The 12,001-nt window shown below is 45.0% G+C and overlaps 1 protein-coding gene across 2 annotated transcripts in view; it reads right to left on the bottom strand.

The window, feature by feature from the left end:
• ZDHHC2 (zinc finger DHHC-type palmitoyltransferase 2) overlaps positions 1-5,408 on the bottom strand; it is a 35,793-nt gene extending 30,385 nt beyond the window's left edge. For both annotated transcript variants that reach the window (XM_055796907.1, XM_055796908.1), the window contains exon 1: positions 5,184-5,408. In XM_055796907.1, coding sequence (XP_055652882.1) covers positions 5,184-5,349 — 166 coding nt within the window. In that variant the 5' untranslated portion in view covers positions 5,350-5,408. The remainder of the gene's footprint in view (positions 1-5,183) is intronic.
• Between the last annotated feature and the right edge of the window lie 6,593 nt (positions 5,409-12,001).

Here is a 12,001-nt window from a genome sequence, read left to right as displayed (position 1 = left end):
GAACAAAAGTAACAGAAGTATTTCTTGGAGATTTAAGGTTGGCGTAAGTAGTCATCAATAACCCATACATTTGGATTTGACAATATTTGTGAATGTTTCAGTAAATTCATTTTAACCCTGTGCCCATCAAACTACGTTACTGCCCACCTACTGAGCAGCAAGCTGCTATTTGGTACCTTTCAAGTTAAGCACACAAACCCACTCCTTTTGATTTGACTATGACTAAGAATTGAATAGCTCTTCTTTACAAACTTCCCGTTTACTTTGTAAGTCACAAGGACTAACTGCAGAGCAAAGACTACTTCTAGAGAAGCTGTATAACCAGATACTTTTTAGCAGAGTACACCCTGACAAGAACATCTATTCTAGTCACTATGTATCAAGCAGTGTTTAAATCTTTAACTGAAAACACAATCATATATAGTAAGTAATTGTATCTTCCTAACAGACCTTATGTTTTCAACTTAAAGCCATGGTTTAAATTTCAAGGCACAAAACCTATAGGTAGTACACTTGGCACTACACAGAGAGATAATCAGTCATACTTAACACAGGCTTCAATTCAATTTCAGAAGTGGAGAATGGCAGCCGCCTCTGAAAGTCTGAGAAAGAAATCAAATGAAATTTGGGAAACGCACAGGAGTACTGCTGGCTCAAATTCAGAAGCCAATTTTACTTCAGCAGTCAGTTTTGAAACTTTTCATAAAGTAACCAGGGATCTCAGAAAAGGAAAAAATGTAGGGTTTGCAAAATACTGTATAAAAATACAAATTTGCTTTGACCAAAGTCCATTGCTGCCTTAGCAGCCAATTTACAGACAGGGTATTTAACTGGTATTTGACAACAGCCAACTGCAATATTATATTTGGCTATAGAAATATAAGTACATTGTAAAAAACGTAGGTGATTACAAGACATGATCGGCAAGTACCATAAATCCTTTGATCCATTTGGAGAACATACTGAGCAAAGAGCTCAAATCCAAAATCCAGCTGACCTAGTCTTGGGCCTCATCTTTTTTTATTTTTTTCTCCCTCTCTTTTTTTTTCCTCTATCAGCTTCTATCTTCATATTTTCTCCCATTTCTGATCCTCTGATGATACTGTGCCATGCCTACAGGGCATGCATTAATTCTGCCTCTACACTGTGATGAATTAAGCAGCTTTTTATCCTGCTTTAATTCCATTCCACTGATGTTACACAGACTCAAAAACTCAATTCAGCATTAATCAATCTGATCCTCCAGCAAAAATCTTCCATGACTATTAACATCTTTAGCAGCTGGATGTCATTCCATGTTTTTCTGTTCCATAATGAAGGTAGCTGTGGACAGATCCTCAAAAACAAATATGTGGTTTATAAGCTCTCCAGACTTGTCGCCCTCTTCAACTGTGCTGAAGTCACTAACTCTTTCCCATATCAGGCACATCACTCACCAGGTGGCAATGGTTCCTCCCTTTCCCTCCACTGAAGTAGTTCAGAAAATGCTTATTGCTCGTTTCTATGTTCCACAGGAAATTTATTTTCCTTCTTCAAAATTATTAACTCAAGCTATATTTTCAGACAGGATTCCCTGAGCAAAACCTTAGAATTAAAATCAGTGACATGTAATTATGGATCAAAACTGAACATATACAACTAATTCCTATTTATTGGATAACCCTATCATCAGCCCAGTTGGTATGTTCACTAAAAACATCTGTCACAGCACCGTCAAATTTTCACGCTTTCCTTCTTACATGCAATTCCAAATCACAAACTGGCAGGAAAATAAAACAAACGGAACAAAACCCCCAAAAGGATCTCAACATCCAAGTTCATCAAGAACAGTTCTGACAAACAACTGTCAGAAACTGCATATTACTACTGATTCTGCCTTTCCCAAAGCATGGAGTGGGTAGCTACTCCAAGTCCATTACAGTTCTACTAACCGGAGTTAGAGACACCCAAGAAGGAAGACGTAAGAATAATTATTTTCTTTGCATATAGTTTACTGAATTAAATTTATATTTTCTGAGTACAGACATGTGGATGCCAAAGGAAAGAATTCCATTTGCACTTCAGGTTACTGTTGTTCCGTATATCCTAGGTCAAAATTTGAATAGCTTCAGCTGTCAAAGTTCAATGTACTCACTGTACATTGCCTGTATTTCCTCATCTTTTTTAGAGGAAGAACAATAAATCTGTAACCCTCAGGTTTTCATAAACACATTAAAGATTAACACTTAAAGGCCCATTAATTTTAAACACAGAGGAAGTTATTTGGGTGAAAAAGGCAATTACTACTGCCAGACAGGGGTTGTGAGATGACAGTACCATCAAAATCAAGATAAATCAATAAACTAGAGAGAAGCAATTTGTAGTCAGGTGTTTTAAAACCAATTCATTTACACATTTAACTCCAGTATTCTACAACCAGCAGGAAGAAAACTGCTTGCTAGTGTTCAGTAACTTTCTCTTTTTCCTTAAAAGGTTAAAGCAGCACAAGCACTTAACCAAATCCACTAATAAGAGACAGAACTCTAGACATAGTAACACTACAGTTAAAGTCTGTGAATTCCTTTTTCTGTTTCTAAAACCTTTTTGTTTCTAGAATGCTGCTCAGTATTGTAACTACTCGGCTTTAGGGAAGAAAGGAAACATCTTAGTACTTTTTCTTTCCTTCTAAAAAAAGATACAATGTCTCTCCTACAACACTCAGTTGAAATTGCAGAAAATATTCAAAATACTACATTTGAAACACTTTCTCATTACTAAAAGCTCAAATAGACCACCTGCATTATAACTCTGTGGAGTCCCACTGCACAATGGTTAACGCTGTTTCCTGTACGTTGTCGTTAGCATCAATGGTAGTAGATGCAGTAAAATAAGCAGCTATATACGTCCTCTTTAGCAGGCAGTGCTGCAGGAATAAAAGATGCACTGAGCAGACAGGCTGGCTTCAAAGCACTGAAATGCTTACAGTCTATTCCTGCCGTTGGCTTTCGTTCTCAGAGTTGTTAGCTATTCCTTCTGTTGTTTACACTAAATATTCATTAGTAAGACAAGACGTAATTTTATTTTATCTTAATATGCCAAAACCAAGGGAAAACATCCAGATATAAATAAAAGATGGAATTAGTGGAATTTGCGGACAACTGCTAAGCTGAATTCAGAAACTGGTGAGCCAGGCAGAATGGGGAAGGGGGGTGGGATGAAACAAACAAACAAAGAAACAAACCAAAAAATCACCTATGTCCACAGAAAGGAATTAACTAAAAGATGTTTTAGCAGAGCCCCAGGATTCCTTCTTCCTCCCCTCCCATTACAGGCCTTTTGCTTTGAGCGGTTCTCAAGGAATTACAGCATCACAGTCTATACTTTGAAGCCAGTTTCAAGCATGCCATTTCCTTAAGAGGTACTCACTCAAGCATGCTATTTCCTTAAGAGGTACTCACTTTCAGGTAAGCTAAAACTCAGAATTCTGTTATACAGAATTACACAGAAGAAATAATACAGTAGATCATTCAAACAGTAGTGCCCAAATCAAGCCTATTGTACTGTGTAAGCATCACAGCGCCGTGTACGTTAGGACAGATGTTAACTATAGGGTCACTTTGACCCGAAACATCCTTGCCCTCCTCATGTCAGCTCACAGCTCCCCTTTCCAGGCTTGCTTTGTCAGTTTTTCCCACCACCTTCCGGACAACTCACTTGCTTGTGCTGGAAGTAGACACTTTAGTCCTCTTCTCATGAAGGCACAGCAACTCAAAACCCAGCTTCTAGTTGAAAAGCAGCATTTAAAACTAACAGATCTGATTGCTGTTAGTGAAAAGAAGACATAAAAAGCCAACCTCCAATATAGAAACCACATCAAGTCTTCACAGCTCCCTCCAAAACAGAGGTGCTAGGCCTGGCAATCATTTTTTGCTTAATGTCTCAACTGCTCAGCCAAGCATCTGTGAGACAGAAATTTGATCACAGCCTTCTGTTAAAAAAACCCAACAAACAGTAGTCCAAAATTAGGTACCAGACTGCTGAGATTTTCGACACGAATAGCTGAAGTCTGGCCAAGTTATACTGGCATATAAATGCACTCAGCTTGACTTGGGTATTTTCCCCTCACCGCTGTTCCTCAAACAGATGCTAAATGACCAGTAGCCACAATGAACCTCACCTACAGTAGAAGGGAAAGGGGAGACAACAGCTAACTCGTATTCCTTTGTGCCATTATTATAATACTGTTCATGAAACATCAGTACGCTGTGCATCAGCCTCTAAAATTCAAAGATTAAATTGTTTTTCTACCAGCTATATACCGCAACTGAACCTAAAATTAATTCCAGCGAGCCTAGTGAGCTGGTCATTTAATAACTCCTTCTGGCTCAACAGCTCAAGTTCACAGAAATACTCAGATCACAACCCATCTCCAGCACGTGATTCATTATTTGCCCGACACCGAGGACCCGCCAAGGTGCACAGTCAGGATGACTTCTGAATGAACGGCAGGCCGCTGATGCCAAGGAAGGACCACAAAGTTCTGGCAGCCGGGCATTTTCCAGAGGACTGAAGAGCGGCACGGGGAGAGACGAGGATTTCGTGTTACCTGTTCTGGCTTCCACATCAGCTGGCAGAGCACCCTGCGTGTGTGTATGTACATACGTGTATGCGTGTGTGCCGTCACCCAGGGGAGGAAAGCCAAGGGGCGGCTAACTTCGCTCACGCCGACCTGCACCGGGAGCCCCTGCCCGGGATGGGATGGGACGGCGCACGCGCCGCACACGCCGCGGAGGAAAACTCCCGCGCGAGAGCCCCCGTGCGCGCGGCTGCCTCCTCGCGTGGGGCTGGGGACCACGCGCGGCCGAGCGGCGGAGGGACAAGGCGGTGAGGAGGCACAGCGTGACCCCGGCCACCTGCGGCCGACTGGGACGCGGGTCCCTCCACCAGCCTCCAGCCCAGCCCAGCCTCGGCCGGCAGCGTGAGGCGGCGCAGCCGCGGACCCCGGCCCCGGCCCCGGCCCCAGCCCCAGCCCGGCCCGCGGGCGTGGCGGCCCCGGGCCAGCGAACAACAGTAACCGCCGCCCCGCGGCCGCGTCCCGGCAGGAGCCCGGCTGCGCTCCGCCAGCAGGTGCAGGGGCGGCGGCGGCGCCCACCCCCGTCCCGCCGGAGCCCGCCGCGCCCCCCGCCCGCCGCGGCGGCACTCACGCAGGCAGAGCTGGGTGACATAAGCGTAGTAGGACCAGCAGAGGATGCTGGAGATGAAGAGCACCGGCACCCAGTAGAGCAGCCGCTGGCAGCGCCGCCGCACGCCGCCCCAGTCGCCCGCCGCCCCGGCTGGCGGCGGCGCCGCCGCCATCTTCCCGCACCGCATCCCGGCCGCTCGCTCCGGGTGCCCGGGCTCCGGCCGCGCACCCCGCCGGAGCCCGCCCCGGTCCCTCCCTCCCGCGCTGACAGGGCTCTCCGGCAGGGCCGCTCCTCCCACCGCCCGCCCGCCGCTCCCCCCGGGCAGGGCAGGGCAGGGGTAGGCCGGGGGGAAGGGCCGCCCGAGCGGCCGCAGCGTCCCCTCGAGGTGGGGCCGCGGGGCAGGGGCGCTCCGGCAGCCTGCGCGGCCGTGAGAGGGGCCGCGCTCGCCCCCGCCGTGGCGGGGCTGAGGGGCCTGAGGAGCCGCCGCCGAGGGGCAGCGCCGCCCGCCACGGAGCGCCCCGAGGCACGTGCGGCAGCGCCGGTGTGTGGCGGGGCGGGAGCCGCCCGGTTCCTTCCCTCCGGCACGGGGCGGCGGCACCCAGCCGCCCCGGGAAAGGCCTCGGCACACTTGGCTAAGATAAGTGCTGCCCCGCCTGCAAACACTGCTTCAGAGCGACGGCGTAAGGCACCGAGAGCGCTGCGGGCCGCGGTGGCCGGGCCTGCGCCCCGCGGGTGTCGGGCCAAGGGACAGCGGCGTGGGGCTGTGCTGACTCACTCTTCCCCGAAAAGGCATTATGTTGCGGTAATGAAACGTTTGTGAAATGTAGTAAACCCAGAGCACGTTGCAGGATGTACACCAAAATTGTTGCTCAATTATCCTTCCAGAATTAGAAATGCTGAGCGCGGCCGCAGCATTGCTGCAATCTGCTCATCTCTGGGAGCAACAGCAGCGTGGCAGGTAGGACGGAGCTGGTTGATTAAAATGTGTTTGGACTTTGAAAAAAGGCTTGTGTAGTATCTCACATGGGAGACTACGCATGGAGCAAAGTAATCACAACCTGGAAGGCGTACGACTGCTGTTGGTTAAGAAACAAGCTGTGAGAGAGGAGAAAAAAACCCCAACAACCCAACAAACCGGAAAATATGACTAAAACGGTAGTAGGTGTGCTGCCAGGTTCCACAGTATGAAGCGGAGTTGCTAGCATGTTTATTGAAGAGAGGGAAAAAGAAGTTGACCATATGGCTGCAGCATTTTTCTGTAACACAGAATCATGCGCCCCTCATTATTGTAAGTTTAGGCTGAGGAACTTCCGTTAGCCACGGTGAACCGGGTGAATGAGCAATAGAGAGTGATGTATTGAGAGGAATATTACATAGCCCATGGCAGTAAATCATCTTCGCCTATGCAAGAAAATATATCACCGTGAATGGCTCAGTGAAACATCTCTGCAACGTATAGCTATTATAGAAGAGAAACAAATGAAATATGCCATAGAAAGATTGGACTGTAATAACTTAAGATTCTGCATAATGGGGAATTACATATTATACGTTAAAAAGGTGGAGATACTGTGAATGGTGCTTTAAAAAAGAGATCTGATATTCCTGCATACTGTATTTCATAAAACAAGAGGAAAGGACCAAACCCAACATGACATAGACAATAAAAGCACTTTATTTTACCTTAATTAATTATGCAAGTCACTGCTAAGGCCAACATTTTAATAGAGCATTTAAAGGTTATTCAAAACAGATTTTAGAAGTATAAGGAACAAGATTACTGCTGCCTGAATGCATACCCTGTGCTTTACTGGCAAAAGTGAAAAGAAAAGAAGGCAATTGAGTTCATTTGATGGCTTTTCTCACTTATTTGGAAACAGCTGACAGTGACTTCTCTCAGATACAAAGGATAACGCATGTAACTTGTTGTGTGTTTCCAGGGATACGTGGCTGTACCATGAGAAGTTAGCAGCTGGATGCTGTACATATAAGGATGTAGGTTTTGCATCGCACCTGGGGGCTATGAAAATCTTTCTCCTATAAACCATTTTAAAATGCTGTATGTGATACGGGGCTTATTAACGACTACACGTGCCAGGTAAACATAGTAGAAGTTAGAGAAAACTCTTTAGTATAGTAATTAATTATTTGAAATAATAGCTATTATACAAATTATGTATATAGAGAGGTGGCAGTTTGCCAGAGAGGTGAGAATAAAAAAAAATCGTGTGTTACTAAGACCTCAAATTATATCATAAAATTTCTGGTCAGAGGCTTTTTATTACCCCTTCATGGAAATGAGCTCGTGTAGTCCAGCTTTCTAACTTTCCCATGACCACTACCACCTTCTTCTCACTGCTAAGATTTCACAATAATCAGAATTTTCTTATTTAGTATGCTAATAATTACATTAATGATAATTATAGCATACTGTTTACCAGAGTCCCCAAATCATTGTCATTCTGGTTCAAAATTAGCCTGTTTAGTGAAATAAACAGCCAAACCTCACTTTAATTTAGTTGGGACAAAAGAGCCTGCCTTGACTGATGCTCCCAATTACCTTGGAGCACCCCTTGGTCAGAGAGCTCTAAAGAATCCCTCTGTCCTCTTGAGCTTGTGGCTTTTCCCCATGGACATGGGCTCTCTAGCTCGCCTTCGTGCCCACAGTTCTTTACTATTCCCTCCACAACTCTTATCACTGTCCAGATGGGTCATGAGAGACCCTTTCCTTCTGTGCCTTTCTTCCTCTCTCTGTGGTACGACCTGCAGAAATTTTACGTAACAGCAAAAAAACCTCAAGAGCAAGCATATTCAAAGGATCATCGCATTATGGCAGAAATAAATTCTGGGATGATCTAAACCATTCATGGACAGATTTCCCAAATGACTGTATGGGGGCAGCCTCTCTCAACAATGAGAGAGGTTATCTGGGGCAGAGTTTATTGATGTTTGTATGAAATGTTCACAAGAAAAAGAGGAAACAAAGGTTATTTACAGGCTTTTCTTGTCAGAAGCTGGGCTAAAGGTAGCTGGGGTTTGAGGAGGAGGCTTGAGTGTTTGGCAGATCAAACCAAAATGTTCTTGTCATAAGCAGAACCACTCAGCTTTTCCCCTCAGACAAGGTATATGCAAGGTGTTGCTGGTGGATTTTATTTTTTAAGTGTCTTTCCTGGAATCCATATGGGTACTTCTAACATTACCATGTCTGACTATTTTCTGTCTCAGGTTCTGTGACCTAGGTAGCGAGAAGGGATGTTACAAGAAGGGGCTGCCACCTGCAGCTCTGGGGCCAGGCATCCCCTTGCCAGGCAGCTGGAGCCCAGCCTGGGACCTGGTGTCTCCATCCCAGGCTGTTGGATGTGGCTGCTGCTTTCCTGCTCAACCAGTGCCAACTTGAACAGCACCTACATACAGGACTCACTCAAGTACCAACAGCCAAGTCCCTTTCTCCCCTTCAGCTGTCAGGGCGGAGGTACACTAGTGAAACCACGCACACACCCCCTCCTCTCTGTGCTCACAAGTACACATGCAGTTGCACATCCCCGAGTATAGGCACAGCCTCCTTGGCTGTCTGACACCTCTGCCTGAATCCCCGGCCCTCTTACCTGCTCAGTGGTCCCGTACTCACCAGCTGGTCCAGCTTGGTGCTCCCTGCATTTTGATAAGGTCTTTGTCCAGCTGATCTGGCTGAAACAAGCATCCTGCTGCTCCACATACCCTTATTGATCAGTCTGGCTGACCAGGGCTGTTCCCTGTTGTTGTCTCTCTGAGCATTGTTTGCTTGGATTTGTGCCTCTGCATGTTTGGCTTCCTCCCTTCTCCTCATCATTCCACTTGACAAGGTTCTTGATCAGATGCTGGTTAACAAAGCAGGTGCTCTCTCCTTCCACATGTGCTGACAGTTAGATTCCAGCTGGGTTCAGATACAGAAGTGGAGAGTGGAAATAGCGCCTCTTTCTGAAGGAAAGCATCTCGGTACCCTAGCATGCAGTCCTAATTAAAAACTCCCCCTGTGCAAGTCCAGGGGGCTCTGCTTTGTTGAACTACCTTTAAATTGTAGTTCTAATTGCTGACATCAAAAGTTCTTTGCTACTTATAGTCAGATGCTGCTGCATTTCCACAGTGCTCACTGTATACGGGTAGCAGTTAAGAGCATTTTGGTGCATTTAAGAAGTAAGGAACTAATAGGAAATCTGATGTTAGTAAACAGTAGTAGAAGGTTCACACACGTCTAATGAAGTTACACAGATTTCTTGAATGTATTTTCTTAAGATGTGACAAACAGTTCCTGATAATCAACCTCATAAAATAACAGTTGCAAAATGGAAGGAAATTTAAAGTGAGGATGTTTAACATATGGCAGAGAAAAACTGTCTGTTACCTATAATCTAGCACAGTGAGTCTCTTTGGAGCTCAGTTTTGTACCAGTTTGAAAGGTCATAAAATTTCAAAACAATAAGAATAAAAAAGTAAAATGAGTCACAAAAGAAACAAAAGAAAAGCAATTATGAAAATAGCAGTGTTCTCCTTAATGTGCAGCGAACTGAATACCACAGTACTGCAGTTAAGACAGCATTTGTCAAGGAATTACTTTAGCATTCATCTAGCCTCTTGCGGATTTAATATCCAAGGCTGGCCAGAAATGTTCACGTTTACTGTCCATTCATAGGTTATGATCAGTAACTGGAAATACTCTATGTGTATCTAGCTCATTACACTTCAGCTATAAAATTACTCTGAGCTCATAAGGCTACCGTTACGGCAACTGACTGTGGAAAAGTTAAGTCTTCGTGTTGTTACATCATTTTAAGATGTCTTGGATTTACTGTACTAGAGTAGTTTGAAAATTATAAAGCATGATTCATTTTATACTATCATAATAACCTTCTGATCATTTTAAGCACAGTATTTCTTTCATTATCTGGACTATTAAAAAAATCCCAAAGTACGTATATGCAGAATACAGTGAATGATAAATAAACACAAATGAAAAATGGTCTTAATTTAAGAAGTATTTTTCAGACTAGGCACTTGGAACTTACAGATTCTGAACATCTCCTCCTCTGCGCAGGCAATCTGATATGGTGGAATACTTTCTCCCCCACCACATCCCGCAAATTCAGTGGAGCAGCAAGAGGAGGAGGGACAGTACACCAGGAGTATAAATAGTTGCTCTCTCACACAAGGGCAATACACAGACCAGCAGCTAGAAACAAGCATACATGTAGACACAGACAAACAGGCATACGGCGCTAATTAGGTGAAACAGTGGCTCTAGAGGGATGCTCCCTGACCTTCACAGTGACCACACCGCTTGCTTCTCTCCAGAATGTTTGGATGTTGGACCACACTTACCACACACAGAAAAAGAAAACTCTCTGCAACAACTCTGGCGTGATACCACTTAGAAAATAGATGTTGCATCCCAGCTGGAGTCAAGTACCATCTGTGTATAGTTTGTGGCTCCCAGCTACATGAAAACGAGCAGCTTAGTACCATCTCCAGTCCCAGTCTAGCTGGCAGATGTATTTTAATTGAAGGGCTGGCCCAGCCATACTCATCCTTTTGCTCTCCCTTCACCCTAACTAGATACTTAATTATTTGCAACTGTTTGGATACCCAAACCTAACTGTTGTTGTATGCTTGTTTTTGGTTTGGTTTTTTTTTGTTTTTACTTTTCCACAGTATGGAAATTTGCCTGGTTCTCCACAGGAGAGGCTCATTTAGCTCCTCTTCAAGTAACAATGTCCTGCCTGGAACTTCCTGGTTGCTACCCCTGGATTGATACAGTACTGTATTTATCAGTCTGCCTTCAGGGAAGCTGTTTAAAGTCCTATTTGGGCTCATTATCCACCCACTCTTCTGTCACTTTCAGCAGTAACTTTTTCATTGTGTTGTTTTTTCCCCAGATATATTAATCTTAAGAGTTTTAATTCCACTGCTGCTTCCCCTTTTGTCACTTAAGGTGGGAAACATGGGAAATCAAACCAGTACTAGTTCTGGTGCAATGGAGATCTGTACAGTGCCCCAAGGCATGCCTCTGCTTAGGCAAAAAATCATGATCCCTGGAGCAGAAAGCCCCTAAAGAGCTGTATGTAAGAAACCTTATCTCGCCTGGTGATGTCCCATGCTCTGTGCACCAATCCTGGGCTTTCTGCCCTTTGGTGCCGAAGTTATGTGGCTTAATGGTTGACTCCAAAAGCAGGCATCTAAATGTAAAACCCTCAGTCCAACAACCTGGGTGGTTTTTTAGATCATGTAAACCCTCTTTTACAGCTAATGCCTTGAAATGCCTTAACAGAGCTGAGCCGCTCAGTGCCTTGGTCATACATCTAGGTTTGGCCATTGTCCAGGGATGATCTACCTGCCCATGTTCATGCTTTCTATTGCTGGGGATCCTCAGAGTGTGTCTTTGTGCACAAAGTGCAGCAGCAGCCACAGTTCATTTCTTTCCACTTTCCATGGAAGTGTTTTAATTGCCAATCTGTAAGCCAGTCCTGGAAATTTGTCCACTCTCATTATGAAAGGATACAGAAAAGGATGCAAGATTCACAGTACCAGAGAAAGACGATGTATTTCCACCCCTTCTCATGCGCTGTCCACAGCACTTTTGTAATGGGGAGCTGTTTTCATTGAATCACATCTGTACTACATGTGTGAGGTTTTTGGCTGTGTTCCTGTCTAACTGAGCCGTCTCACCCCCCTTCACAGACATGCTACTGGCCATGAAAGAAAGCACGTGAGAATGCACAGCTCCCAGGAGCAACGGCTTACGATGTCCTGGTTAACTTGCTAGTTTGCCAATTTAAAACAGTTTGTGGCATTTCTGGATCTCATGC

Source organism: Falco peregrinus, chromosome 2 (genome assembly GCF_023634155.1).
Source record: "Falco peregrinus isolate bFalPer1 chromosome 2, bFalPer1.pri, whole genome shotgun sequence".
Taxonomy (NCBI): Eukaryota; Metazoa; Chordata; class Aves; order Falconiformes; family Falconidae; genus Falco; species Falco peregrinus.
This window is presented reverse-complemented; position numbering and strand designations above follow the sequence as displayed.